The sequence below is a fragment of the Delphinus delphis genome, chromosome 2 (assembly GCF_949987515.2).
Source record: "Delphinus delphis chromosome 2, mDelDel1.2, whole genome shotgun sequence".
Lineage (NCBI taxonomy): Eukaryota > Metazoa > Chordata > Mammalia > Artiodactyla > Delphinidae > Delphinus > Delphinus delphis.
The window spans coordinates 92,594,771-92,610,376 of NC_082684.1; the positions used below are offsets into that span (position 1 = coordinate 92,594,771).

General features: G+C 35.3%; 1 protein-coding gene across 5 annotated transcripts in view; it reads right to left on the reverse strand.

Annotated features, from left to right (window-relative positions):
- Positions 1–15,606, reverse strand: part of FAM227B (family with sequence similarity 227 member B) — a 279,436-nt gene that overhangs the window by 51,003 nt on the left and 212,827 nt on the right. For 4 of the 5 annotated variants that reach the window (XM_069540461.1, XM_060005216.1, XM_069540460.1 and 1 more), the window contains exon 12: positions 13,404–13,501. In XM_069540461.1, coding sequence (XP_069396562.1) covers positions 13,404–13,501 — 98 coding nt within the window. Of the gene's footprint in view, positions 1–10,548; positions 10,710–13,403; positions 13,502–15,606 lie in introns of all 5 variants that reach the window. The other variant, XM_069540462.1, reaches the window with a different exon arrangement.

Genomic DNA, 15,606 nt, shown 5'->3' on the forward strand with positions numbered 1-15,606 from the left:
ATCCACACACCTACAGTCAATTAATCTATGATAAAGGAGGCAAGAATATACAATGGAGAAAAGACAGTCTCTTCAATAAGTGGTGCTGGGAAAACTGAACAGCTACAAGTAAAAGAATAAAATTAGAACATTTTCTAACACCATATACAAAAATAAACTCGAAATGGATTAAAGACCTAAATGTAAGACCAGAAACCATAAAACTTCTAAAGGAAAACAGGAAGAACACCCTTTGACATAAATTGTAGCAATATTTTTTTTGGATCTGTCTCCAAAAGCAAAGGAAATAAAAGCAAAAATTTAAAAATGGGACCTAATTCAACTTAAAAGCTTTTGTACAGAAAAGGAAACTACTGACAAAACAAAAAGACAACCTACTGAATGGTTGAAAATATTTTCAAATGACCGATAAGGGGTTAATATCCAACATATATGAACAGCTCATAAAACTCAACATCGAAAAAACAAGCTAATTAAAAAATGGGCAGAAGAACTGAATAGACATTTTTCCCAAAAGGAAATACAGATGGCCAAAAGGCACATGAAAAGATGCTCAACATCACTAATCAGCAGGAAAATGCAAACCAAAACCACAATGAGATATCCCGACACCTGTCAGATTGGCTATCATCAAAAAGAACAGAAATAACAAATGTTGGTGAGGATGTGGAGAAAAGGGAACCCTCGCACACAGTTGGTGAGAATGTAAATTGGTGCAGCCACTGTGGAAAATAGTATGGAGTTTTCTGAAAAAACTAAACATACAGCTACCATATGACCCAGCAATTCCACTCTTGGGTATATGTCCTAAATAAACAAACAACCTAATTCAAAAAGATACAAGCACCCCAATGTTCATAGCATTATTTACAATGGCCAAGATATGGAAGCAACCTAAGTGTCCATCAACAGATGAATGGGTAAAGGAGATGTGGCATGCACGCATGTACACACACACACACACACACACACACACACACACACAATGGAATACTACTCAGCCATAAAAAAGAATGGCTCTTTTTTGTAGGCTCTCCTGCCTCTTACTTAGAAACTATCCATTGTGTAGATCATTTTTTGTTAGCCTTCTTTGCATCTGTTTGAACTCACAGAGTGGAGAAACAAGAACTACATAGGCACAGTGTATTTACTTAGAGCCACAATGAGTGGTTCTAAATGAATACAAAATTTAGAGTTTTAAATGTCTCCTAAACACAAAAATAACCACTAGATATGGGATTGTTAGTCTAATTCAGTACTTAGCCCTCCTGCTTCTAGATCATGAACTCTAAAAGATGTGGGAAGCCATCTGGCCAATTCTGCCCAAACTCTTGGAGCAGGTAGCCCCATTTCATGGTGGCAAGTGAGATCCACAGTACAATGTTGAATTTTTAAAAAATGTAATTCCCGTACATTTTCTTCTCTGCTTCCATTTAGTTGACTATCAGGGATCCACAAGAAAAGTAGTGAGAAATCAGTGGATTGTGAGAAGTGAAACCAACATTGTTGTCCCTTTGTTAAATAATACTCATAACAAATACACTACCTTGGGTTGGGTTTTTGGGGAAGCAGACTAAAAATGGAGATTCTCCCTTTGTTTTTGACAGTTTTATTATGATGTGCTTTGGCAAAGATTTCTTTAAGTTGAATTTGTTTGGTGACCTATGGGCGTCATGAACTTGGATATCTAAACATGTCCCCAGATTTGAGAAGTTCTCAGCCATTATTAATTAAGATCTGTGCTCCATTCTCCCTCTTTTCTTTTGGAACTCGAATAATTTGTAGATTATTTCTTTTAATGGGATCCCACAGATCAAGTAAGGTTTCTTCACTTTTTTCAATTTCTTCTTCTTTGTTCTCCTCTGACTGGGTAATTTTAAAGTTCCTGTCTTCTAACTCACAGATTCTTTCTTTGCTTGACCCATTCTGCTATTGATGCTCTCCATCACATTTTTTTTTTTTTTCCATCTCATTCACTGTATTCTTCAGCTCCAGAATTTCTGTTTGGTTCTTTTTTATAATCTTTATATCTTTGTTAAACTTCTCATTTTGTTCATGATTTTCACTGTTTCCTGATTCCATTGAATTATCTTTCTGTGCTTTTTTGTAGTTCACTGAGTTTCATTAAAACAGTTCTTTTGAATTCTTTATCAGGTAAATTGAGATCTCCATATCTTTGGGATCAATTACTGGAGAATCATTGTGATCTATTGGTGGTGTCATGTTTCCTTACATTTTTTATGTTCTTTGAAGTTTTACGTTGCTGTCTTCACATTTGAAATAGCAGTCACCTCCTCTAGTTTTTGCTAACTTCCTTTGGGAGATAAATACCTTCTGCTAGGGATTCTGAGGCTTTTCAGACCTTCTATGGATACATCTGTTTTACACTTCTTGCTCCCTTTAGTGGCAGAATTTTAAAGCTTTTATGTCATCTCTCTACCCTGTTAACACACCAGGCCAAGTGCTGACAGCCTTCCTTTTGCTTTCCCAAAGGTGGCATATAAGTTCAAGTTTGTGGTCTCTCTCTGGCCCACAGATTTGGGCTGGCACAGACTTTCTGTGTATACTCACTAGCTGTCTGCCAAAGCTTGCTTTTGCTGTTGCTATTGGGAGTGTGCACAGGGAGCTGATGACAGGGTGAGAATGTATGTGGGTGGGGTTCATGGAGCACTGGGGGTGTCTATGGGCTAGCTGGGGATATCTATGGGTGACGTGTCCTCAGGGGCTCATGGGCAGGCTTCTTGGTAGAGTCTGTGACATGGTTAGTAGAATCTGCATCCCTTTAATGCCCTCTGAGCGTTCTATCTACAATTCTCCCAGCCTCTTTCCAACCCCTAAGTCATGAAGCTCATCATTCAGTACTCTGAATGGGGAAGAGAGAAACAAGCCTCTTTGGCAGCAACCACACTGCTTGGGAAGCCAGGTGGTCCCTAATTCGCTCTCACTTTCCCCCACACAAGAAATCACGGGCTGAGAAGATCTCTCTTGGACCTAAGCTGTGCTGCCTTGGGTGAGAGGTGAAGTTAAACTGTTCCTGTTATCCGTTCCTATGCATCTACACTTGTATTTTTTTGTTTCAGTGGTGTGCTGAAATTTCTCTTCTGGAAGCCTGGACTTCCACAAGGCCTCTCTCATCTATAGGTGGCTGCCTATGACAGTGTTTTCCAGGGGTTCTTGGACTGTGGTTGAGAGGCGCTAGAGTTGGTTCATAGGCCACTACAAGTTCCACAGCTAGGACAGAAATCTGCATGCCTATTACACGATGCACACGTGGGTGACCCTCCTCTCAGATCCCTTAGCAAATGGTACTGGATCCCACAACTCCTATAAGGGCATTTTTGTCCGTGGATGTATGCCAAATTGTTGTCATTGAGGGGCGACATGATATCTTATTCAGCCATGATGCTGATGTCACTCCTGTCCCTGTGTTAAAAAATGGGGGGCCATGCATACTTTTTTCTGTCCCTGTGTTTAACAACACTGAGAATAAGCAAAAATAACCTACAGCTTGCTCCAGAAAATGCTTTTTCCTGAAAGATAAGACTTTGAACCAGCTAAAATAGCTTGCACATCAAAGCTTACTTCAAGTCCCTTGCTTCACTGGGCCCAGTAGTCCAAAATTATAATATTAAACTCTGCCCAATCCCAAGCAGTTTCTCACCTTGCACAACCTGCCTCAAAATCATCCAACTTAGGTCCTAAAACCCTACAAATGTCATTCCTGAATTTATCCATTTTGAGACACTACTAAAGCTCTGTTAAATTGTTGTTCTCTTTTACTACAATAAGTCTATTAAACTTAGCTTTTCTTGGTCAACAGGTTATTCTGGTGGTCCTTTAGGGGAACTGACAGTTGTGAACGGGAAAAATGGTGCCTATGCATTCTTTTTCTTACTGTAGCCTCAGAAGATCATGGTTCTACAGTGACCTGACAAAATGAGAAGGCTGTCATTTCAGTGAAAATTTGAGCTATTTACCAATTCAACCACCAATGGTGTAAGTCAAATTCCTCCAACAGAATCACAAATCTCACGATTCAAAAAGACTTAAAACTTATATAGCCCAATCCATCTGCTTGATACACATGGAGAATACAGGCTCAAATCTGGGCTCAAATTAAATTTTTTCCCTATACTGCTGAAGGGGCCTCTTCCATGCAACTAAGGTTTTTAGGTTTCCTCTCTACTTCCTCATCTCCCCTCTTCATTCTCCTCTGCTCCCCAGCCTGTTTTACCTCTTTGCAGACAACTAGAGGAAATATCAGTCCTCCCTCGTGTTTTGGTAGAGGGAGTCTGTGTTGCCACAGGGTTTTTAGGGCTGGGTGTTTTCAACAAAAAGTATTTTAAAAAAGACCTCCCACTCCAGGAAGCTAACATCTGGTTTCTATTATCTGAAAGGTCTCATTAACAGATGATATTATAATGTCCATATCCCTATTTTTGAAGCTGAGGAAAGTGAGGGCTAGATTTTGGGGGGTACAATCTCATAAATAATGGAACAAACTTTCTGGCAGTGTAGGCTTTCCTATTCATTTCATCCTGAGAGTTTTAGGATTGAGGGAAAAAAGTATTTTATCCTGTCTTTACCGGAAAAAACACTAGATAAAATGGTTCTGGATTAGAAGTTTTTTCAGACATTTGTCTTTAAGCTAATGTATCCTTTTAAAAATCTGATTACCAAATCCTTAGTATATGTTAACTAACTTGAAATGTAACTGACTTGAAATGAAAAATACCATTCATAGTAACTTTTATTAACAACTCACAAGTTGTTATTCACATATTAGTGAGAAAAAATCTATATATGCATGTGTTGCAAAGATTATTGGAAATCTTTTTATAAATAAAAGTGAAAGGAAGTTGCACATGGCTCTAAAGAGTTTCCCACTAGATTCTGTGTGAAGACGGAGTGTTATACAGAGCTGGTGACCTTATATGAGTCTCAGGGTTTCTTTCTTTTCCGTTTTTCCTCGTTGACTATTTGCTTCTTCCACATCACACATAATTCACAACAGATGGTTTCTTCATATAGCTTTTATTTTTATGCTGGGATAAATGTTGATATATCCCATATTATTTTTAATTGTAGAGTTGAATTATCTGACTCTGGACAGTTTTTACATGTTAAAAAGTCTGTATATATGTGTGATGGTGGGAGCATGTGTTTACAGTAACACAATAGCCTCATTGTGACACAGCCTTAAGTTCAGATTTTTCCCAAACTGCAAAAAAAAAAAAAATGTGAACGAACATTCTAAACTCAAGTTAGAAATACAGATACAGCCTATAAACTTTACTTTTTAATAAGACCAAACATTTTGTTCCTGAGTCTTCCTTTTTTTCTTTTTTTTAAATAAATAATTTGTGAAACATGTAAAATAATTATTAGACTTTTGGTTATTTGGTAGTTTACTCTCAATACATAAAGGAGTTGAGGTAGTTTACAAAAATGCAGGCAATGTAAGATGGGAAAATTAGGAGCTCCAAATATATTTTGCACAAGATTCTTCCCAGTTTAAAAACATACTACACATTCAGCTCTGGGTCCTAGAAGTCAGTTTTTCTGTTTAGTTTTACTTATAACTCTAGTACTAAGTAATCAAGTTTTTAAAAAAGAAATTCAAAGACTATTCATTTAAAAATTCAAATTTTCTACTAATAATGATTTAATGTACATTATCTAGTAAAAAAAAGTTCATTATTTTCCTTATAAGTGTACGTTAAAAGTCCTGTCAGGGCTTCCCTGGTGGCTCAGTGGTTGAGAGTCTGCCTGCCGATACAGGGGATGCGTGTTCGCGCCCGGGTCCTGAACAATCCCACATGCCGCACAGCGGCTGGGCCCGTGAGCCATGGCTGCTGAGCCTGCGCGTCCGGAGCCTGTGCTCCACAACGGAAGAGAAAGTCGAGCAGGACTGATGTCAGTCTTTTTGTAGCTGAATCTCAGAAGTGACATTCCATTATGTTTGCCATATCCTATTTGTTAGAAGCAAGTTATAGGTTCAGCCCATACCCAATGGGAGGGAATCACACAAGGGCATGAACCAGAAGGTGGGGATCATTGGGGACCATTTTAGAGTTTGCCAAGCCCAAATATGATGAATTATATTTGTCTTTTTTGTTATTTAACTCCTCCACTTTCTCTACTTTCTCCTACTCCTTCACTCTGCATAGATGCATTAGCTAAAAAGTGTTATTTTTCCACTTCAGGAAAGCCAGAGGACTCCAGTAAGCCTTGAGAAAAACTAATAAAAATGTTCTATATTCTGAATAGCTTCAATGTAAAATTTCAGTGAGAAAGAGATAAACTCAGTGATCATACAGTCATCATAGATAATTATGGGAACTCTGGACACAAATTTCATTAGCAGCTATCAAGTTCTTCGAATTAACACAACATTGTAAATCAACTATACTTCAATAAAAAATAAATTAAAAAAAAGAAAAAGTATTTTAGAAAAAAGGTCTTGGAGAAAACATTACCGGGCTCTGCCACCAACCACTAGTATCACGCTCAAGGAGAATTCTAGCCTGGATCGTCATGTCAGAAAAGTATGCATGGCTCAGGGAATGGTAGACTCTGTTGCCAGCTCTGCTGCATGAATCACCTGGGTAAGCTACTTACCCTCTTTGAGCTTTGGTTCCCTCATCTGTAAAGTGGCTGTGATGGGTGCCTGCTCTGTCCACTGCCCCAGGAGTCTTGTCATTTCTTGCAATGATACATAGGAAGATTCAAAAAATGTTTTGAAAAACTGTAAAGTGCTGATGAATGTGAGGCATCATTATCACTTTGTTCATCATTAGATCTAGGAATATTTTTTCTTATCAGCGGGCATTACATTTTACAAGCTCAGAAAGCATCATGGAAAGCCCCATTACTTTCTTTTTTTAAATTTATTTTATTGAAGTGTAGTTGATGTACAATGTTGTGTTAATTTGTGCTGCACAGCAAAGTGATTCAGTTATACAAATATACACATTATTTTTCATATTATTTTCCATTATGGTTTAATCACAGCATATTGAATATAGTTCCCTGTGCTATACAGCAGCACGTTGTTGTTTATCCATACTATATATAATAGATAGTTTACATCTGTGAATCCCAAACTCCCAATCCATCCCTCCCTCCAGCACCACCACCTTCCCACCCCCAGCAACCGCAGGTCTGTTCTCTATGTCTGTGAGTCTGTTCCTGTTTCATAGATAAGTTCACTTGTGTTCTATTTTAGATTCCACATATAAGTGATATCATATGGTATTTGTCTTTCTCTTTCTGCTTACTTCACTTAGTATGATAATCTCTAGGTCCATCTAACTTGCTGCAAATGGCATTATTTCATTCTTTTTATGGCTGAGTAGCATTCCATTGTATATATGTGCCACATCTTCTTTATCTATTCATCTGTCGATGGACACCTAGGTTGTTTCCACGTCTTGGCTATTGTGAATACTGTTGCTATGAACATAATAGTGCATTTACCTTTTTGAATTATAGTTTTGTCCAGACCCATTATTTTCTAAGTGGTGATTTCTTTCCGATCTTTATGGAATGAAACACTCTCCTAAAAGATTTCATGCTCTAGATATCCATTTCCTCCTTTCCCCACCCCCACATATACTCATACTCTTCCCACATTCTCAGTGAACTGGTGTTATGAATCCTTGTATTGTTGTTGGACAAATCCATGCCCATCAGAAATACAAACACAAAGACTGATATTTTTATAATCACAATAAAAATTAGTTAAAAATAAAAGTAATCTATTATGAATGGTTTTCATAGCTTTCAAATTTCACTTCTAGACATCTAAAAATTTTGTATTTAACCATTTGTTTGAATAATCCAAGGTTGATGAAAATCCTTAAGTTACAATTCTCAAAACAGACTGATTTAGCTCTGTAGTTTGCTTTCTCCTTGTGTTCCAGAGCCATCCAAGTTAATTCCATGTGCCTGTGGTCAGTGAGACTCTGGAGGTTGTCTTGACTGAAATATGGGAGAAGTGTCCTGGGAAGAATTTTGAGAGTCTGCTAGGGCAGTGTTCTCCACACTTCCCGGATCATGTATCCCATGAGTAAAAGCTATGTGAGCACACTCCCTCATAGATATAATTTTAAATTTATAAATTATATACATATCAATCTGTATTTATATATTATGCATATTATAAAAGATATGCAGTCTATGGATAGAAAACAGTGAGATGAAATAAAATATTAAAAAAAATAAAATTTAACACTACATTTATTTTTGGTACACCAAACCTTTTATCCTCAAATTATAGAGATTTATATTGATGTCTAGACAGTTGGTTCACAAATGCCTTGCAAATTAAACTGGCATCATACTATCATTTGCTAATATTGAAAAGTATAACATACACTTAGGGCTAGGTTCACTGTTTATAATAATGACGTATGTCCATATTTCAATTGATATTTTTGAAAATTTTTATTTTTTTTGGCCTACATTTTGGCAGAACTGATTAGATCACCACTAATTTTGTCTCTTAGTGTAGCTGAAAAAGAGCTCCTTCAAGGAATAGAGGAGATATCATTCTGTGTTTTTTTAAAAAAATTATTCTTGCATTATAAATATTATCATCAATCCAAAGTTTCTTTTCAGGAGACTATTTCTTTTTTCCTTTTTAAAAAAATTTTTATTGAAATATAGTTGATTTACAATATTGTGTTAGTTTTAGGTGTACAGCAAAGTGATTCAGATACAAACACACACACATACACACACGCACACAAACACACACATATGTATTCTTTTTTAGATTCTTTTCCATTATAGGTTATTACAAAATATTGAGTATAGTTCCCTGTGCTATACAGTATGTCCTTGTTGTTTACTATTTTATATATAGAAGTGTGTATATGTTAATCCCAAACTCCTAGTTCATGACCCCCCACTTTTCCCCTTTGGTAACCATAAGTTTGTTTTCTATGTCTGTGAGTCTATTTCTGTTGTGTAAATTAGTTCATTTGTATCATTTTTCAGATTCCACAGGTAAGTGATATCATATGATATTTGTCTTTCTCTGTCTGGCTTACTACACTTAGTATGATAATCTCTAGGTTCATCCATGTTGTTGCAGATGGCATTATTTCATTCTTTGTTATGGCTGAGTAGTATTCCATTGTGTATATATACCACATTGTTCTTTTTTTTGAACAAATGCTTTTTATTTTTTAAATTAATTTTTATTGGAGTATAGTTGATTTACAATGTTGTGTTAGTTTCTGCTCCACAGCAAAGTGAATCAGTTATACATATACAGATACCCACTCTCTTTTAGATTCTTTTCCCATATAGAGTTCCCTGTGCTATACAGTAGGTTCTTATCAGTTATCTATTTTATATATAGTAGTGTGTATATGTCAATCCCAATCTCCCAATTTATCCTACCCGCCTTTTCCCCTTGGTAACTATAAGTTTCTTTTCTACATCTGTGACTCTATTTCTGTTTTGTAAAAAAGTTCATTTGTACCATTTTTTTAGATTCCACATATAAGCAATATCATATGATATTTGTCTTTCTCTGACTTACTTCACTCAATACGACAATCTCTAGATCCATCCATGTGGCTGCAAATGGCATTATTTTGTTCTTTTTTATGGCTGAGTAATATTTCTTTTCAGAAAACTTTTAAAGCATTGGTCCACTAGTAAGTGTCAATTTAGTTAAACCAAATGATATAATCTATAAATCCTCTTAACCACCCAAAGAAAACAGCAATATGTTGTGAAACTCAGACAACACAAGAGCAAACATGCTATTACTATCCCTCAACAGAGTGCAGACTCAAATATCAACTGAGTGAGGGTACCTGTCTACTAAATATTAGTAAAGTGCAATTTTTTTTAAAGATAGAAATATATATATATATATATATATATATATATATATATATATATATATATATATATATATTTATTTTCCACCCAGAGCTGTGTATACCCCAGTTTGGAGACCACTGTACTGGATCTCTTGGGGTTCATCCAAGTCCCTAGTGAGACCTGGGCCAGGATGGGTTATGCAGAGGGGGCACAAGAATGTAAACAGATACCCCTGCTACAACCAAGGAGCTCCAATTTCATTTATATTATATTTTATACAATAAGCTTTCTAATAAATTTTCATTAGAACAAATGATTACATAGCTAAGGCACATTTGAAACTTTCTTCTGGAGAAAGCTAGAAGTCCATGACCCATAGTTCTGACAAATGTTTGAAACTGAACACTGAACAGTAAAGTTGTAAAAATAGTCTTTTACTAAAGAGCTAAATATATTGGTTTTTTAAGTTCCTGGGTTTTATGTTTGTTTTATTTTTCTTACATGTAAAATCACAGCCTTAGAACTAAAAGAGAAAATACTTTTAGCCAAACATGCTATGAAAAGTTTTGAATGTAATTAAATGCTAAGTAAAGCATTAGTTACAAAATGCATTAAAATTTTTTTCTTAACTGAGACATTAAAAAAAGTTAAAAGTTTTGAATATTTTGGAAACATCATATTAAAGCAAAGCTTAAAAAAGGATATGGTTCTTTCAATATTTCAGTGAGTTTAATCTTGACTTGTCTAGAGGCTTTGGAAATACCAGCTAGCTCATGCATCCTAAGATAATATAAAATCAGTGGACTCTGACCTCCAAAATTGAAGAGAACACGCTTAAACTCTGGGCCACTACTGCTATAATGGGACTGTAAGGGGTAGGAAAAAAAAATGAATCAATTATTACTTTTGTGTATTTTTAAAGAACTGTAAATAAAATATAACTGCATTATAACCATAAATACAACTATTATCTGGTATATTAAAACAAATAAAGGGAAATTCTGCAAGGCATCTTAATTAAAGTAATTTACTAAAGTATGAGACTATGAGTATGTGCCGTAGGGCTCTGCTAGTCTTTTAGCATGAAGACAGGCCAATAGAGATCATTCTATCTGAAGAACAGAAAGAGAAAAGAATGAGCAGAGCCCCAGAAAAAGGGGCAGGAAAAAATATGAAGAAATAATGACTGAAACTTTCCAAGTTTTATGAAAAACACATCCAAGAAGCTTACCTCCAAGTAGGATAAATTCACATCTAGATGCGTCATAGTCAAAGTGTTGAAAGACGAAGACAAAAAGAAAAATCTCAAAAGCAGCAAGAGAAAAACAACATATAAGAGAACCCCAATAAGGTTAACAAGGTGACTTCTCATCAGAACAAAGAGGCTAGAAGCCCATCACAGTGCTGATGAAAGAAACTTTGACCACGAATTCTATGTCAAGGAAACCATCACCATAATTATAATTGCTTCAATATTCTACTATTGACTTCTTGTGGGATGCAAGTATAGCAACTACTCATATGTTAAGTCTTTCCTCAATTTTTATAACACCTAGATGAGAGATTTATTGTTGATTGCACTTCTTGTGGGGAAGTAAGATTTTATTCTCATTTGTTTTTACTGATACGTAAAATTCTCTTGTGTTTTGTTTGCTTATGGTCAACTTTTCATTGTATTCATTCATAGCTGCTCCAAAATTATTTCAAATAGTGGTAATATTGTAATCAAAAGCAGTTCTTTGATGGTGAAAATGATGTCAATATCAGCTGTTTTTTCTGTGATGTAAATCATTTACTTCACCATAGTCTCCCATGACAATTCACATCAGGTTATACCTAGCCTGATCTTAAAACTTGCATGCAAAACCGCACCAAGCATTTTCCTGGCTTTTGCCTGGTGTATTATAAGATAGAAACTCTATCTTACTGAAGTTTTAGAAACAGACATTCCTGTTCTTTTTCTGCAGTTACCAGTTTTTAAACTAAGAAAACCACAGTACACAGATCCTTCTTCCTCTATGAGAAACTATGATTTTTTTTAAGCGTAGTTCAATCAGGCGAGAGCAGATTGAAAGCAGGGCTCCAGAATGAACGTAATACACAATTATTGTCTAATCAGCACAGAGTAGATTCCACATGTTTAAACAGCCCATGAATACAGTAGATTTTGGGGTCAACAACGTTCTACTTTTGACATATACAGAGCTTACTGTTAAAAGCGATTCCCAAATCTTTTCAGAGGCCTCCAAGGCAAGGCTTTATTAACCTGTACTTATGCAGTTGTAATTCTGGACCTCTATACTTTTTCCACAGTAACATTTTATCTTCTAAGATCAGGCCTGTTACCCCAGCCTGTTGTAAACTTTTGGTGTTCCACTATATTCATAATTCTTCCAGGTTTTATGACTTCTACATGGCTAATAAAAAATGGCAACCATATTTTTATCAAAGTTGTTGATAAAATACTGTGCATGAGACAGGGCCAATGATGCAGCAATACGGTGTACTACCAAAGACATATCTGCAATTTGCTTTCTATCTTTTAACAGTGATATCTGAGAAGTTATTGTCAGTTACAAATCCATCTGTCCATATTTCTTCAACTTGTAAATAAACTATTAAAGACCATTCTTAGTGCTTGCTGAAGATCATATATACAATTTCTATTACATTTCCTTGATTTCTAAATTTAGCAATCAAGGAAAATAATAGAATGCACTCCCCTGCCTCCCACCCCCTGCAGCCAAGATGGTGCAATATTGCCATCTACCCCAAATGGACTCCTAGAGTCGCCAATTTCTATCCTAAGTATGGACATCCTTGGCAGCACTGTGAAGGTTGGAAGAGACTCTATATACCTGGATTATTAAAGACCAGGAAATATATGAATACTGACTTTCAGAAAGTGGTTTCTGTATAGGCATAATTTAAAATTTAAAATAACGGTCAGACCTGACTAGATAATTCAGACAAAATTTTAACAAAAAAGACTGCAACAGATTTAAAACCCAATTGGCTAACAAGTTAAGAGATCAAATTCAGAAGTTCAAGCCAACGGTCTCATCAAATCTTGGCTAAAGCAACACAAGGTGGCAAATCCATAGGTTCTCTGTTTGGGAGGCACCTTCAAAAATGTGGAGAAAGCAAGTATTCAAGACTTAAGATCGACAGTACCTATATATGGTCATTTATTCTGGGACCATGGTTTAAGGGGTGGGGACAGGTCAACCACTGTTGAAAATGCCATTGAAGTTTTCTCTGCACTTTGATGCTTATTGAGATCAGAGCCATGTCTGTATGTCAACCCAAGGAGAAGCAGTGCCCGAAGTATGAGGAAAAGATAAGCGCTATTCGTTTTCCTTAGAGATGAGGATAGTTTCAGAAATAAATATGACTTTAATATTAAGATTAACCTCTCCAATAAATCTCTTCTGATTATTAATTTTTTTCTAAAATATATATCAAGAGCATAATAACCAACACTGTCCATGTGAAACCTGTTCAATTAATTATATTGGAAATTAAAGAAGGACACTTTTTATAATTATTATACTCCAAACCTTTGTTGGTAGTCCTGATAATCTTGATTCTTCCTTGGATGCAGGCATTGTATATCCTTCTGGATTCTTTAAAATTTTTGTCATATTGAAGTCTATATCTAAAACAGAAAATAAAATATTTTCTTAAATTCTTTCTTTCTTCACAAAAGGCATGATACCCCTTCTTTTTCCTAGCAATGCACCTTAAACATGCAGAGAGGTAAAAATGTATGAGAGACGGTTAGGATATTGTTATAGCTTGCCCCAGTCAGAGGAAATGAATATTCCATCTCATTTTACCTAACAGGGCTTTAGAGTTTTCAAATTCATTCATGTACACTATTTCACATCATCCTCACAAACCATTTTATGAGCTAAGTAACATTTCCCACAATTTATAGATTAGAAAACTAAAGTTAAGGAAACTCTATGACTTTTTCTAAGAGTAAGTCTTGCTCTAAGGTGATAGTTGTTCACATCTGTGAATCTAATAAAAACCACTGAACTGTATTCTTTAAATGGGTGAATTGTATGGTATATGAACTACATCAATAAAGCTGTAATTAAAAAAAAAAAAACAGTACAGGAAGAGAATGCAGACCTAGGTCTTTTGCTTCTGATTTCAGAGCTCTTTCCATGACCCTCTAGTTAAATGCAATAGGAGGCTTAGGTCTCTGCATGCTAGAGTCTACCTTTTCCATATACTGAAACATACCCAGATAAGGAAAGACTTGGTAATTTTTCAGTGCAACCAGTGTAAATATGCATGAGGCTACCCAGGGAGTCTTGTCTTAAAGGAGAACTATATGATTTAATCAGCCATGTCAGTCAGCCTAAAAGCATATGCTAATTATTAAGGATATCTTAATGTAGAGCAGAGAAAACAGGTAAGCTGAGAAGTTTGTACTAGATTCTGGCACTGACAATTATTACCAGTTACCAGGTAGACAAATCAGATCTACAGATTGTGATGTTGATGACAAGGCTAGAAGAGTTGAAGAAAGTCACTTGAATTGATTTTTGACATTACCCATTAAAAGATATTAGATACTAGCTTGAAATACTGGAGGCAAGTAGGCATTTATCTCTGGCAGAGATTAAAGAACTAGTTAGCAAGGAATCTGTATTCTAAAATTTTGAGTGGAACCAAAGTTAGATTAAGTTGGGAGTTAGAATGGGCAAGAAAGGTAATGAACCATATAATTTCTCTACTTTAAAACTTGCTCAAAAGCATACAACCCATTATGGAGAAGAATCTGACCTTATCTACCAATAATACAGACATTTTTCTTTGACTCAGCAATCCCTCTCCTGAGAATATATTCTACACAATCTTCTACATAAGCACAAAAAATACAGGTACGGGTTTAATGATTATAGCATAATATGTAAAATTTAGAGATTATAAACAACCTGTGCATTTAGCAGTCAGGTACTGGTTGAAAAAACTATGGCACTCCTATTTGATGGAATACTATAAGCTGTAAAAAAAAAAAAAAAATGAGCAAGATCTCCATACAGATATGAAGATATCAACAGGTCATCTATTAAAGTGAGGAAAGCAAGTTGCAGAACAGTGAAGAGAGCATATTACTTGATTGAATGTATACAATATATAAAATATACTACTCAGTGTAAACGGGAAAGAATGTATACAATGTATACAATATACTACATTCAGTGTAAAAGAGCAAGAATAAGAAGAATCAAATATCTATTGTATTTTCCTTCATTTGTATAAAGAAACACTGAAAAGATAAGTAAGAAATGGATAAAAATATTCCTTTGGGGAGGAATGATTAAAAATAAAACATGCTCAATTTTGAATCATTCTTAAATACATATTTAGGTGCTATTACTTAACTTCCAGTCGTTATGAACAGATATGTTACTAATGACAAAAGGACATCTACCTGTCTACCATACCCACAATAAAAGCCTTAGAAGATTGCTTGAACTTTGTTGTAAAATTACTGTCAACAGATTAATATCAGGCAAAGATTCTAGGCTTGGAGTAACAGCAATAGACATAAAAAGTAAGAGATTAATGAAAAACACAAAGCAAAGAAAGTTTAGAAGTAAAAGAGTCAAAGAAAAAAATCATACATAAAGGAAAAACCCCACCCTGATATGATAAGAGTAATAAGTAATCTTAAAATCACTGAATTTACTAGCTTTTATCCCCCTGCATTCCTCTAATCTGTTGATTTGTTTTAGGTAAAAA